General features: G+C 38.9%; 1 protein-coding gene across 1 annotated transcript in view; it reads right to left on the bottom strand.

The window, feature by feature from the left end:
* The window catches only part of STPG1 (sperm tail PG-rich repeat containing 1), a 651489-nt gene that overhangs the window by 338804 nt on the left and 296122 nt on the right, over positions 1–16563 (bottom strand). The window contains exon 4 of the mRNA XM_044083179.1: positions 8576–8677. Coding sequence (XP_043939114.1) covers positions 8576–8677 — 102 coding nt within the window. The remainder of the gene's footprint in view (positions 1–8575; positions 8678–16563) is intronic.

The following is a 16563-nucleotide window of genomic DNA, read 5'->3' on the forward strand; positions in this document are numbered from 1 at the left end:
CCTTCTGACCTTCTCTGTACTTCTCCATCAACACTATCAAAGCAAACATCGCATCTGTAGTGCTCTTTCCTGGGATGAAACTATACTGCTGATCACTAATCATCACCTCCCTTCTTAACCTAGCTTCCAGTACTCTTTCCCATAACTTCATGCTGTGACTGATCAATTTAATCCCTCTGTAGTTACTACAGCTCTGCACATCACCCTTATTCTTAAAAATCGGTACCAAAACACTTTTTCTCCATTCCTCAGGCATCCTCTCACCTTCCAAGATTTCATTAAACAATCTAGTTAAAAACTCCACTGCCATTTCACCTAAACACCTCCATACTTCCACAGGTATGTCATCTGGACCAACAGCTTTTCCATTCTTCATCCTCTTCATAGCTGTCCTTACTTCCTCCTTGCTAATTCACTGCACTTCATGATTCACTATCCACACATCATCCAACCTTCTCTCCCTCTCATTCTCTTCATTCATCAGCCCCTCAAAGTACTCTTTCCATCTGCTCAACACACTCTCCTCGCTTGTGAGTATGTTTCCCTCATTATCCTTTATCACCTTTACCTGCTGCACATCTTTCCTAGCGTGGTCCCTCTGTCTAACCAATCAGTACAGGTCCTTTTCTCCCGCCTTAGTGTCCAACCTTTCATACAACTCTTCATACGCCTTATCCTTACCTTCGCCACCTCTTTCTTTGCCATGCACCTCATCTCCATATACTCCTGTCTACTTTCTTCATCTCTCTGACAATCTCACTTCTTCTTCGCCAACCTCTTTCTCTGTATACTCTCCTGTACTTCCTCATTCCACCAGCAAGTCTCCTTGTCCTCCTTCCTCTTTCCAGATGTCACACCAAGCACCTTTCTAGCCATCTCCCTTACTAGCTCTGCTGTAGTTACCCAGCTATTCAATAACTCTTCACTGCCACCCAGTGCCTGTCTTAACTCTTCCCTGAACTCCACCTCACAATTACCCTTTTTTAATTTCCACCATTTGATCCTTGGTGCTGCCCTCACACTCCTCCTCCTCTTCTTGATCACCAATGTCATCCTACAAACCACCATCCTATGCTGCCTAACTACACTTTCCCCTGCCACCACTTTACAGTCTCCAATCTCCTTCAGACTGGCCCTTCTACATAAGATATAATCCACCTGTGTGCATCTTCCTCCACTCTTGTATATCACCATATGCTCCTCCCTCTTGTTAAAATACGTATTCACCACAGCCATGTCCATCCTTTTCGCAAAATCCACTACCATCTGACCTTCTGCATTCCTTTGCTTAACACCATACCTACCCATCACTTCCTCATACTCTCTGTTCTCTTCATCAACATGCCCATTGAAATATGCTCCAATCACCACTTTCTCACCCTTGGGTACAGTCATCACCACTTCATCCAACTCACTCCAAAATCTTTCTTTCTCATTCATCGCACACCCAACTTGTGGAGCATATGTACTAACAACATTCATCATTACACCATCAATTTCCAGCTTCATAAACATCACTCTATCTGACACTCTCTTCACCTCCAAAGCACTCTTAGCATACTGTTCCTTCAGGATAACCCTTACGCCATTTCTCCTCCCATCCACACCATGATAAAACAATTTGAACCCACTTCCGATACACCTAGCCTTGCTCCCCTTCCATCTGGTCTGTTTCACACACAATATACCAACCTTCCTTCTGTCCATCATATCAGCTAGCTCTCTCCCTATACCAGTCATACTGCCAACATTCAAAGTTCTGACCCTCACTACCACAGTCCTAGCCTTTACCTGCCTTCGGGCATGCCTTCCCCCTCTTCTCCTCCTTCAGCCAACAGTAGCCCAATTTCTGCCAGCACCCTGTTGGCCAACAGTACTTGTGGCGGTCATTGTTAACCTGGGCCTCAACTGATCAAGTATGTATAGCTGTACTGTTGTCCGCATGTATGATTTGGCAGAGTGTTTATGCCAGATGCCCTTCCTGATGCAACCCTCTCCATTTATCCAGGCTTGGGACCGGTACAAAGAAATGCACTGGCTTGTGCATCCCCAGTGGCTGGGTTAACAGAGAAATGATTCTACTACTTCTAAATTCCAACATTAAAATGTTTTGTTCTACAAAAGCACTGTGTGATATATTACACAGAATTTCAATGCTTGTTTTAGTGCCACTTGTTTGTGATTGATCGATAGCAGTCATGTGATAGCAGCACTGCAGTAAAAAGCTCAGCAGTGCGTTCACAAGCAGCTCCAAAAATTAAATCAGAAATAATTACTTGAGTGAGAGAGAGAGACTATTAGATTTGAGGAACAATAAGAACCTGAGTAAAAGATGAAAAATATTGTGAAAGTATAACAAATATAGTCCAAGGCTAATCATTCATATTTGGCATGACCTGATTCTAAAAGTAATAAAAAAATAGGAAATGAAGCAAGACAGTGCTGCTGTTGTTCAGGCATTTACTGTGGCATTTAGAAAAGATGTACCAGGTGGTCAAAGCCTTGTACTTGTTGCTTATAAGCAGGATTCAGCCAACAAGCTACTTACCACATTGTAGTTCCCTTGATGGGCATTACATATTATTACAGAATTTATAATTATGCAAAAGATACAGGAATTGAAAAGGGATGGTCATCAGAAATCTAAAAAAAATGTAACTATGGTAATAAAGAAAACATCACTCTAAATCAATTAATCACTTGAAAACAGAAATAAAAATATATCATTTGAATTGGTTTAAAAAGTTGTCGTACAGTGCCATTTCACCTTATTTGATATACATTTACTATTACTGTATTAATTTGTTATTAAAAATTATAGATGCTTTACAGAGACAAAAACTTTCTCACCAACACAGCTAAAAATACACTTGCCACTACTTATCTCCTCCCTGCACTTCTTTATGGTGCTCCTATCCTTACTAACCTCCAGACATCACAAAAATCAAAACTGGAACAATGCTATAACAAGGTTGCTAAATTTACAGCAAATACCCCTTTCAGAACCCACCATTATACAGCACTAAAAGCCTACATTGGTTAGAATTACCCCATCAACTAACATATACACAGCTTCTTACCACCTATAAAATTATCCAGCATCTACCTGATTATCAAGCACTAAATAATATTCTACACAACTATATTCCCATTCAGTCATCATGATCCAATGACCAAAAACTCCTGTCTGTCTACAAACCTATAAGATCTGCTAGGCATTGTCTATACTCGTACCACATTGCCAAGGCCTGGAACTCCTTACCTGTATCCATCAGGCCAATACCCTCCCTCCCTCTCATCTTTCAAAACTATTCTGAAAGACTTCCTAGCCAAAAGCTGACTCTGTTTTTGCTCAATACCAGGATAATTATATCCCTAAATGTAAACAAGTACCTATTCATACCTTACACCTCCTTCCTTTCCTTTCCTTTTTCACTCACTCACTTACTTCTCTCAATTTCTCTTTCCTGTCTTTCTCTCTAAATATACCATAAGACTGTTTTTCCTCTCATTTCATATTACAATTCATGTTTGTATTATTCTAACTTACCTTTATTTTGTCTATAAACTGCTAAAATTTCTGTAAATATTAAATCATCGTCATATAACTTGAATCTGTTCTTCACCAATGTTTTCATCTATGCAGAGTTTGGTATAATTATTTAAACTGTGGATGTTTTTTATTATTATTTTTGAAGACTGCAAAATTATTTTTCTGAAAATGTTTTGTAATCCTTTTTTCCTGGGCCTCCACTGAAAATGGGCTCCCACCCATTCCGACTTTCCTGGCAATTAAATGTCAAAAATAAATAAAGCAAATAAATAAATATTTAGATGAGTGAAACTGTCTCGCAGATACTTTTTCCGTCATTTCCTGAGTCACAGGGAAAAGGATAAATGAAATATATAGGGAAAGATTTTCCAGTCAAAGAGCATGTTTTTTGAGGAAACCAAGTGTTTAAAGAAAACCCAAGTAGATAAGGGGGCAGCATGAACACTTCACAAAGACAGTGACGGGAGTTTAGGACTGAACCTCAGACCTGTGAAACAAGGTCCTTAATCACTATCTACTTCCAGCAGTCACTTTAATTTGTACTTAGGCAATATGAGTGAGGTTCCTTGGTTATGTCGTACCTTGACCATTTCATCAGGCAGTGAAGAGTGGCCCATAAAATACAATGTGAATTTGTGTCAGTCATGATATTATGTAATTTTCAGCTATGAGCAATAGCCATCTGGTAGACTGATTATGAGCAGATGGGGTAAGTGAAACAGTAATTAACTGATGTAAAAGTCTATGTGTATCTACTCTCAATGTGATAATGAAGAACTAATAAACTATCAGTTGTGTGACGTCACTAGCTCTGTAAGTCTGACAAATACTACTCTCACTGAACATCGTAATGCAGAGATGTGACAAAATAATGAAAAGAAATGTAGTTTAAAAGCATCAGGGAATAAATGTTGATAGCTACATGGTCACACTAAACAGACAGGAATGAAGGGATTCCAGCATGTCAGTTTGGTCAAGGAATTACATTTAAATTGCTGAGTCAGTTTTGTTGTGTTCCATTTCCTTCACTTTATACAAGCAAACTACAAGATCAAATGGGTCTATATTAGATACCCGAAGAGGCACTTCATCGAACCCCTCTTCATCGATCTGTAAACCATGAAAACACAAAGCACCGTATGCGCATATAAGTGATTTCTTTCCCTGGGAAAGAAATCGCTTACCCTAAACAAAAAAAACGCATCACTAAAAACAATACAAAGTGGGGGGGGGGAGGGCTTTACCCCACACTCCCCCCAAAGTGGGGGGCTTTACTCCACAATCCCCCCAATGTGGAGGGCTGTGCCCCCCACACACCCCCTAACTAAATATACCAGCTCCGAGATTGCACTACAGTGGAGAAAACGGCAAAGTAACAGAGGTGGCCAAGCGATTTCTTTCCCAGGAAAAGAAATCACTTATATGACTGTTCGCTGTTTTGCGTTTTCGTTATTTAATGGTTGATGAAGAAGTGTTTGAAGAAATGCCTCTTCGAATATATAATAGGAACCCAATCAAATAATGCTAAGTAGTGGCAAGCTCTCTTTTTCTAAGCAGCAGTGATTGTATCTTAACTAATTCTCTGGTTACTCTGTGCCAGTACAAAACCAAAATGTTTTGGTTTGTGCAGCAATAGCGGAAGTAAAAGAAAAGAAAAAGAACAGAACACCAGCAGCCTAACAAATACCGAACTTTAACAAAACAAAAAACTCAGTTAAAACAGTCATGGTTTAGCGCTTTCATCTCATATAAAAGACATCATCATAACTATGAAACCAGAAGTAAAAACAATTTTAAAGGAAATTCATGAAAACACTCCCCCAAAAACACCCAATCATGTGACAAGGATCACTAAAGCCCGGAAAAATCTTAAAGAGACAGTAAATACAGAATGAATAACACTATTTATATCTTGGAAGCTCTCATTTTAAGCTCACTGATAATAGAAATGCCACTATTAATCCCTGGAAAATATGTGGCATCTAATCTAAGCTGCCACAACATTTAAAGTGCAATAATTTGTTCTTCCAGTCTCCTGTGTAGGTAGCTGCTTGTACTTGTTCCAAAATAAAAATACTGGAATCTTTTAAAACCTAGATGGACTAGAGAATGTCTAGCCAGGGTGCTCTTGCTGTCAGCCTTTTGTATACTATAAACATGCTAATAGATTCTTTTGTTGAGGGCATTGCTAGTTTTGCCTACATAAAACTTTTGGCATTGGGTGCAAACTACAATGTATACCACTCTTTCAGAACAGCAATAAAACTTGCCCCCTTTTGCATTTTTCATGATAATGTCCACTAAGTGACCCACATAATTGTTCTCAATATAACAACACTGAAAACAGCTCCCCCATTTCAGACTCTCCGGAAGTCTGGAAACGAGGTCAATACAAGCTCTCTCCAATACATTTTTGATGTTGTGCTTCGTTTTGTATATAAATGTGGGCTGGGCTGGCTATTGATTAACTGCTGCGTCCCTTCATCACAGGAAAGAACATGCCAGATCTTGCAAATAATCTTCTCAATATTCTTAATATCCAGGGAATATTGAAAGATCATGCACTTTTGATCAGTAAATTTATTAATGTCCTTCTGGTTAAACCCAGTAGAATTTGCCAATTCATCTAGCATGTGATATCATTGGAAGTCAATCTAGAAACTCTGATAAATTGACTTTTTACAATTCCGTTCCTTTGTTGGAAAGGATGGCAGCTTGTGAAGGACAAAAATGAATTACAATAGGTAGGCTTTCTATATACCCGAGTTTCTAAACAACCATGACTTGTCCTTTGGATATTAATATCCAAAAAGTTGATCCGTTGTACATCCAAATAGCAAGTACACTTCAAAAAATGAGTACTAAACCCCATCACCTCTACTAGTGCCAAAAAATCATTGGTGGTGCCCTCCATGCGAATAATAAATGGTCCAAATATCTAAAGTAACCCAGGCAACCATTAAATAGTGGCATCTTAAAAAGAGTGTCGAGTTCCCACTTGAGGAGAATGGCATTTGCAAAAATGGGGGCACATGCAGCCCCCATCAGTACTCCTGGAAGTTCTTTATAATATTCATCACCAAAGTCCATGAACTTGTTATTTAACATGATGCCCATAAAATCCTGAACAAGTACTTGATCTTACTGTGAAAGGCCCCAACTCTCTTAACAACTTCTCCAAACCATTCTAACCCTCATCATGGGGGATAACTGAAAACAAGCTTTGTACATCAAAGGTAGCAAGTAAGGAAATACTATCAACATTGAGATAACATAATTTGTTCAGCAGGTCCCAGGAATCCCTAATGATATGCAGGAATGAGTGAAACATGTTCTTCAGTTTCTGATCTATAAACTTTACCAGCGGTTCTGTAATAGAGCTACCTGCAGCCACAATGGGCCTTAAAGGAGGGTCCTCAACATTTGAATGCACTTTTGGTATTCCAAAAATTTTAGGAACCACTAGATTGGCCACAGAAATTAAACGTGCAGTTTACATGTAAGTGGGTGGGAGGATGGCATAATGGTTAAGGTGTTTAACTTACAGAAATGAGGTGCAGATTCTCACATGGGGTAACTGGCTAGGCTTAATATGGTCCACAAGGGCAGTTAGCCTAGTACTAATCTATGAACTTATGAACCTATGTTAGTAAATAACAGCAATTCATCAAGAGCAATCTTAATAATTCTGTATGCAATGGATATTTCATTCAGGAAGACCACACTATAAGTTTGGGTGTCTCCTAGTAGACTACACATACATTCCTCATAATCCAGGTAACCCATAATCTCTAAGCCACCACCTTTCAGGCTTCATACATCTTATTTCTTTATTTGTAGTGATGGCTTTTAGGGTTTCCCTGTCTGATGAAGAGAGATTACAGAATCACTTGTTACAGTTGGAACTGAGATGCTCTTGAATCTTTTTCTCACAAATCTTTTCAAATATATTGATAGTGGGGTGTAAGGGCTAAACTTTGATTTTTGAATGGATTAGCCTCAATTTGTAATGCCGCCTTGTCACCAAACAGCACCTGGAAATTCAAATTTCGAGTGAAGAGCTTCAAATCCAATGAAGTGTTCTCCAAATTCACTCAACTGGAAGGGATGAAATTAAATCCCTTCAAAAACAGTGAATGGTGCACTTGCCGATGGGAAAATGAGTATAGTTATAGATATCAAAACCAAAGTTATTTTTACAGTACCTTGACTTTTGTTGTGGTCCTCCACTCCACTCTGTTCCTCCACTGTGTTTCCAACCTGTCTGCTAACTTGGGGTTGGTGGAGATGGTAATTACTTTTTTGCAAGCCTCTCTGATCTCTAAGGAGGGTGTCCCCTAAAGGAGCCTCTCCATCATGGCTCGCTTCAGGAAGCTGATGGTTTCCATCAAAACCGCAGTGAGTGGTGGCCTGTGCATTATTACCTGTGACAGAAGGTTTGGGGTAAACTGTCCTATTCTGGTAATCCAAATTGTCATGCTCCAACTTCCTGCCTTTCCTTTGTTTCACTTATACAACCTTCTGGTCCATAAAATGAAAGATCTCGTTGAAGTGAACTTTGTGTTTGTGGAAATCCAAGTCAATAGTAATGGAGTCAACAAACATGTTGGTCTTCTCCTTAAATGTATGCAGCCTTCTCTTATTCTCCTTGATAATAACCCGACAGAGTTCCAACCCAGTGTGATTAAAAAATGCTAGGAGTTCAGAATGAAAAGGGGAATACTCAACAATACCCTGTGGAAACTTTCAGAGTCATAGTCCCTTTGGGACATGGCCCCTTTTCACACTTTCCCCCCTATAAAACATTGTCAAGCTGCAGTGATTTAAATTTAAACAAACGTTTCTCTAAAGTTTGAATCTGTTGTTGCAATGTTAAATATTTTCCATCAGCAGATTGAATGTGTTTCTTACATTGGCCAAATTCCAAATTGTCCAATCACCTATTAACTTTAGTACTGGATGTAGAAATAAAAAAAAAAAAAAACAATTACTTGTATATTACTCATAAAATCATGCTCTTACCTTAGATGCAAAGCTTCCAGTTCCTTTCTTTGACCATGAGGTGCTATGACTTTCAGCTGGGCTGTGAGTTACATTGTATGAACCTGGACCAGGGTTTTCATTCTAAAATGAAACATAACTTACGATAAGAAGCAAACCCACAGAAAAAGAATTGCAAAGCACTCCTTTTCCCTCTCACATTTTTTGTAAAGTGCAGAGATGCAAAGCCACTGTATTGCCATGATATTTTAGGACCATTTATAGCAGTACCTTTACCACTTGTGAATACTCGAGGCAGTATTTTATTCTATAAAACTTCTGCAGCACATTACAATTGCTGAATCACGGTTTTCTTTTGCCACCCCAAATGTGTTTGCATTACAAAGGTTATAATAATAAAGAAAGTGAAACGGGTCTAAAGCTCTTACAGTAGTCTTGTTCCTAAAACACACAGTTGTAAAGATAGGATTGCAAAGTGTCAATAATTTAAAAATAATTCTTTTAGTGGGTGCATGTTAGTAATACCTTTATGTGTAAGGTTGCACCTTTCTTATCAACTGCTAAATTATATAACCTCCTACATGACCTCACCACAAAGGAGAAAAGAAAACAGTGGAAAACTCAAGAATTGCCTTCCCCATATTGTCATTCAAATTCACAAAGTTTAAGAAAAAATTATCGGAAGTTTGCTGCTCAGCATTTCATAGGAGAACCGCTATTTGTATAATAAGTTTGAATATAAGACTTATGTGTTCCATAGGTAGTTACTTGATATGGAGCTGAGAAGACCAGTGAAGAGTCTAGCCAAGTTTCTCCAGAGCAGTCACATACTCACACTCACATAGTTGAAGTAATGGAAGTAGTTACATGGCGTGTGGTCCAGTAGAGCATTGAGGAACCTTTCCCAGTTTTCCCACATCACTTTCTGCTTAAGTAACGTGCTTACACTTTTGGCCAGGGGAGGCTAAAGGAATCAAGCCCTTGACTAGAGGACGCAGTTAATTGCGTTAATCTTCTGTGATAACTGCTAAACTAAATTATGCCTCTCTAGAAGTTAGCACAGAGGATTAAGGCTTTGAACAGTTATAAGTTGCTTCCTATAGCCCAGGCTATAGGATTTGACCTGTGAATACTCTGCATGGCCCTCCCATATGAGGTTGGGTATCTTTAGGGTTCTCCATTTTCCTTTCAAGTACATGCTTCTTAGGTTTATTGGCTACTTCAAAAATATTTTCACTAGGTAAATATTGTGGAATGCTTCTTTAAGAGTTGTAGCTCACTAAATAACATGAAACGGATCAATAAGACTTTTGGGGTGTTTTATTTAATTCATTCGTAACAGATAAAAGCAACATATATACCTTACAGTTCAAGTATGGATCAGGATTGGGAATTATAATTATGCAAGGATTTACTCCAGAGAAGCCCAGTTTAATCCCAAGGGCAACGCCCAAGGGATAATTCATAGGGGCTAGGAGGAAGTAAATCCTCATGACTGCTACCCCTGACAGGTGTTACAGCTATCATACCATACAGAAACAATACATTTTTAAGTTTTATTTGGGATTACTTTTATGATGTATGACCACTGAACTTTCACATTCACACATAGTTCACTACTTAAATACCACAAAACTTATTGCAGAATAACAGTTATAATTTTGGAGAAAAAGGACAAAGTACTTACACTGCTACCCAGTAACATTTTTTTCAGTAACAGCCTTAATCAGATATTGTAAGAAAGTGCAGGTAAGACCACACAGTTGTTTTTTTGTGGATTTATTGACTTATGTATGTCTGTATGAATGCATTAACTTTGTTGAACAGATAGAGGGACTGGTTCAGAGACTATTTTCAGCCATAATACAGGTCAACAAGGCATTCACAGATTTCAAAAGACAGTTACAATTCTTTCTTATTTGTACAATTCAGTGAGTGCAACATTTTATTTGCAGAATAACAATGAAGTGGATTGTAAAAGATGCAATTAAATAACCAATGGCAATGATACACAGTAAAGCACCTTGTGGTCTAAATAGAGCACCATATAAGCTTATAGAAACAAGATATAAAAGAGATTAAAGAAGGAATAGACACTAGAACTGGGGACCTAAACATTCACCAGTAGATACATAAAACATAATGGAGGGACATGTTTATAACCTAGTACTTCCCTAACCTCTGGAATAAACTTCCCCTGTATGCCAATCAGTGCATCTCACTGTTTTCCCCTAAACACAGCCTAGGTGACTGGGTGAATTTTCACAATTTTACTCCAGGATTGACAGGTATGGCCCTCCTGGAGAAAGGAGGTCTGGCCTGAGGAAGGGTACTGGCAAGGTGTAAATGGTCTTAAGTCTCAGTGGTCTTGGAATATTTATGAATCTATGAATTTATATAGCAATAACCGATGATGTGGGTGTCGTATATTGAAGATTTACCCATGGTTGGTGTGATTTAATCAAGAGGGCGAAGCCGGAGTTATTAAACAAAGCCAACCATGGATAAATCTTCAAAATACCATACCTAGGAGATGGTTATTGCTATTATACAATGAAATTATTTAAGAAAAAAATGACTGAACTTTCCTTAAATAATGTATTTGTATAATAGCACAGTGGTGCTCTTCTGCATTGTTTCCTGATTGTGCCCTTTGATGATGCACTGCACATGCATATGGGACTTGTGTTCCCAGGCTTACGTATGATGTACTGCACATGCATATGGGACTTGTGTTCCCAGGCTTATGTATGATGTACTGCACATGCGTATGGGACTTGTGTGCCCAGGCTTATACATGATGTACTGCGTATGCGTATGGGACTTGTGTGCCCAGGCTTATGCATGATGTACTGCGCATGCATATGGGACTTGTGTGCCCAGGCATATGCATGATGCACTGCGCATGCATATGGGACTTGTGTGCCCAGTCTTATGCATGATATACTGCGCATGAGTATGGGACTTGTGTTCCCAGGCTTATGCATAATGTACTGCGCATGTGTATGGGACTTGTGTTCCCAGGCTTACATATGATGTACTGCGCATGCGTATGGGACTTGTGTTCCCAGGCTTATGCATGATGTACTGCACATGCATATAGGACTTGTGTTCCCAGGCTTACGCATGATGTACTGCGCATGCGTATGGGACTTGTGTTCCCAGGCTTACGCATGATGTACTGCACATGCATATGGGAGTTGTGTTCCCAGGCTTACGCATGATGTACTGCGCATGCGTATGGGACTTGTGTTCCCAGGCTTACGCATGATGTACTGCGCATGCATATGGGACTTGTGTTCCCAGGCTTACGCATGATGTACTGCGCATGCATATGGGACTTGTGTTCCCAGGCTTACGCATGATGTACTACGCATGCGTATGGGACTTGTGTTCCCAGGCTTACGCATGATGCAGTGCGCATGCGTATGGGACTTGTGTGCCCAGGCTTATGCATGATGCACTGCAAATGCGTATGGGACTTGTGTTCCCAGGCTTATGCATGATGTACTGCACATGTGTATGGGACTTGTGTTCCCAGGCTTACGCATGATGTACTGCGCATGCGCATGGGACTTGTGTTCCCAGGCTTACGCATGATGTACTGCACATGCATATGGGACTTGTGTTCCCAGGCTTACGCATGATGTACTGTGCATGCGTATGGGACTTGTGTTCCCAGGCTTATGCATGATGTACTGCGCATGCATATGGGACTTGTGTGCCCAGGCTTATGCATGATGCACTGCGCATGCGTATGGGACTTGTGTTCCCAGGCTTACGCAGTACATCACTGGTTTAGCAAGCAAATAACAGAGAAAGGATGATCTCCTGGAAAAAAAAAAGTGTAACCTCCTGACAGTTTAGAGGTACAAGAGAGATGGAAAAATACAAGGAAAATCAGGTATGTTTTAGTTTTCAGAATGTAGCTGATTTTCCTTGTATTTTCTGTCGCTGCATATGTACCCCTCGACCTTTTATTTAAAAATGTGAATATGTGTGAACTGTGATAAAGAAAGAAAGTCATTGGTTATTGCTATAATACAGCACACCGCACTTTCACAGTGCACTATACTTTCTCTCTTTTGATGTCCCTATGCATGGCAGCTTACAGTGCTGTGCAGGATCACAGTTAAATGGGGATAAAGTGCATTTTAGACAAAAAAGGCAATCATGCAACGCTATCTAGGAAAAGGAAATAACTTAATAGCTCAATGGTGCAGTGCACTCTCTCTTCATGTCTATGCATGGCATTTTACAGTAGTGTGCAGGATAAATGGTGATAAAGTGTATAACAAAATGCATTTATTTCATGTCTGCATTTGTTTAGAATTACAATGGGCACACAAGTTGGGCTGACCAATCAGCGTGCTCTTTTTGGAAAGTTAATAGCCAGTCATTGTATTATAAAAGATAACAACTACATTTAGCTGGAGGACTCTAAACCCATAAATATCCAACATGGACTCATTCACCACACTCCCTTTGATATATATATATATATATATATATATATATATATATATATATATATATATATACAGTATATATGTATGTATGGATCTACTTCTGATCGTCTGATGATCGAAACACATAAGATCGAGACCATATGTTCAAGATTTCAGAAACTTGAACATCAGAAAATAAAAAATAAATTAAAAAAAAACACATTTAAACACGGTTTTGCAGGGGGCAAGCCATCCTGCCTCCCTACTTAAATATACTAACTCCAAGATCGCACTACAGTGGGGGAAAAGGGAAATCTCCCGTTCCGTGCTTCAGCAGACACTGCGGAATGAGAGATTTCCCTGTTCCCCGATGTAGCGCAATCTCAGAGTTAGTATATTTAAGTTGCATGAGTGCAGAGGACTTCCCACCTACAGAGTCCCTCACGCAAAACAGTTAAACACTCTAGCAAACCCCCTCCCTTCAGTTGTTCGAGTTTCTGAAACTCGATCATATGGTCTCCACATATTAGTTTCGAGATTTCGGAAACTCGATCAACTGAAGTGAACCTGTATGTATAGATAGAGATCTACGTGTGTGTGTGTGTGTGTGTGTGTGTGTGTGTGTGTGTGTGTGTGTGTGTGTGTGTGTGTGTGTGTGTGTGTGTGTGTGTGTGTGTGTGTGTGTGTGTGTGTGTGTATATATATATATATATATATATATATATAAATGTATATATATATATATATATATATATATATATATATATATTATATATAAAAAATATATATATATGTATATATATGCATTTATATATATATATATATATATATATATATATATAAATGTATGTATATATATATTTATATATATATTTATATATATATAAAAAAAAAAATATATATATATATATATATATATATATATATATATAAATTCAGACTAAAAAATGTTCACAAAAGGAAAAGAAAGTTTCCTTTTGCAATCTGTTAAACAAAACGCTACTAAAGATTCAGGCATATTTTGTCTAAATAGTGGCAATGATATAGAAAGGGAATTTCTAGCATAAGATGTAGGGATGGGGTTAGGATTAACGCTTTAGTAAGGATAGGAGGAGGCATACAATTTGATTTTTAGTTTGAAAAATATATTGGATTGGATAGATAATTCTTATATTGGTCAATGGAAAAGAATTTATGAAAGTTTTTTGTGATAGCTCAGATGTGAAGGCTAGTCTAAATGCTCTACAAATAGTAGAAAAATGTTGAAAAACTCCATTACTAGCCAATATATAAAAACTACTAGACCACGTTATATTAACTGAAGTTAAAAAAACAGAAATTTTATTTCTAATGAAACAACATTAAAAGGGTGATTTTTTTTGTAATTTACTCATGGCATATATTCAAAGATACTTTGAAAATAACAATTTTACCAACATTATAGAGTTAGAGAAAAAAGGTGTTAGTTATTGGCTTTATTGTTTTGAACTTGAAGTAATTCTATCATTGAGGATTTAAGATTAGGCATAAAGGGAATTCAGAAAGAATTTCACTGCAGGTCATAAGATCTGTTGTCAAATAAAACTGTTTCCTCAGTCAGGTGAAATGAGATTCACAGACGTGTTAGCCACAATGAGGAAAGACCTTATTATCAGCTAATTTGCAAGTTTCTGAATTACCTAATAACTACCAAAAATTGCAAATTAGCACTTTACTGTGGTAAACACCTTGGACAATTCATGCATCGCATTGGCATGAACACCCCACTTTCTCTCTGCTACACACACATGCACACATTCCAACACACACTCAGATAGCCCGACTTGACAGATCATCGCTGATGTAGCTTCTTATTTTTGTACGTACCCTCCTAAATCGTTGATCCTCACACTGAGTCAGCAATGCCAGATGGTAGAGTTTTGTTCTTCTTATATCTGTAAGTGTATCATTATGCTTTCTCTGTTACTTTGTGAAAAGTTTAAGTGTCTCAGAATAATATTTAGAAAACACTCTCTGGTGTCATCCAGTGTACCTTATAGTTTTGTCTTGAAGCCCACATTATGGCTGCTTCAATTGGAAACACACCCTTCTTTCTCAATTATCCCCTGAGTTTGTCCCTACTTTGTTCATCATATTTTATGAACAATTACAGTCTGTCAATAATGCCAGACTTTAAATGTTTCATCCTTCTTATAGTTCATAAAACACAGCCCACACCTGCTCTGTTAGTGTAGAAGACTAAAGTTCTAGGTACCAAAGGTGTAGGGTTTGGCCCCAGCCTGCTCTGTTAGTGTAGAAGACTAAAGTTCTAGGTACCAAAGGTGTAGGGTTTGGCCCCAGCCTTCTCTGTTAGTGTAGGAGACTAAAGTTCTAGGTACCAAAGGTGTAGGGTTTGGCCCCAGCCTTCTCTGTTAGTGTAGGAGACTAAAGTTCTAGGTACCAAAGGTGTAGGGTTTGGCCCAAGCCTTCTCTTTTAGTGTAGAAGACTAAAGTTCTAGGTACCCAAGGTGTAGGGTTTGGCCCCAGCCTTCTCTGTTAGTGTAGAAGACTAAAGTTCTAGGTACCAAAGGTGTAGGGTTTGGCCCCAGCCTTCTCTGTTAGTGTAGAAGACTAAAGTTCTAGGTACCAAAGGTGTAGGGTTTGGCCCCAGCCTTCTCTGTTAGTGTAGAAGACTAAAGTTCTAGGTATCAAAGGTGTAGGGTTTGGCCTAAGCCTTCTCTGTTAGTGTAGAAGACTAAAGTTCTAGGTACCAAAGGTGTAGGGTTTGGCCCAAGCCTTCTCTGTTAGTGTAGAAGACTAAAGTTCTAGGTACCAAAGGTGCAGGGTTTGGTCCCTGCCTTCTCTGTTAGTGTAGAAGACTAAAGTTCTAGGTACCAAAGGTGTAGGGTTTGGCCCCAGCCTTCTCTGTTAGTGTAGAAGACTAAAGTTCTAGGTATCAAAGGTGTAGGGTTTGGCCTAAGCCTTCTCTGTTAGTGTAGAAGACTAAAGTTCTAGGTACCAAAGGTGTAGGGTTTGGCCCAAGCCTTCTCTGTTAGTGTAGAAGTCTAAAGTTCAAGGTACCAAAGGTGTAGGGTTTGGTCCCAGCCTTCTCTGTTAGTGTAGAAGACTAAAGTTCTAGGTACCAAAGGTGTAGGGTTTGGCCCCAGCCTTCTCTGTTAGTGTAGAAGACTAAAGTTCTAGGTACCAAAGGTGTAGGGTTTGGCCCCAGCCTACTCTGTTAGTGTAGAAGACTAAAGTTCTAGGTATCAAAGGTGTAGGGTTTGGCCTAAGCCTTCTCTGTTAGTGTAGAAGACTAAAGTTCTAGGTACCAAAGGTGTAGGGTTTGGCCCAAGCCTTCTCTGTTAGTGTAGAAGACTAAAGTTCTAGGTATCAAAGGTGTAGGGTTTGGCCCCAGCCTTCTCTGTTAGTGTAGAAGACTAAAGTTCTAGGTACCAAAGGTGTAGGGTTTGGCCCAAGCCTTCTCTGTTAGTGTAGAAGACTAAAGTTCTAGGTATCAAAGGTGTAGGGTTTGAAATATGGTGTTTCCATGACTTAAGATATAAATAAACAACTATCCCTGGT

This window comes from Protopterus annectens, chromosome 1.part1 (assembly GCF_019279795.1).
Source record: "Protopterus annectens isolate FY-2018-M chromosome 1.part1, PAN1.0, whole genome shotgun sequence".
Lineage (NCBI taxonomy): Eukaryota > Metazoa > Chordata > Ceratodontiformes > Protopteridae > Protopterus > Protopterus annectens.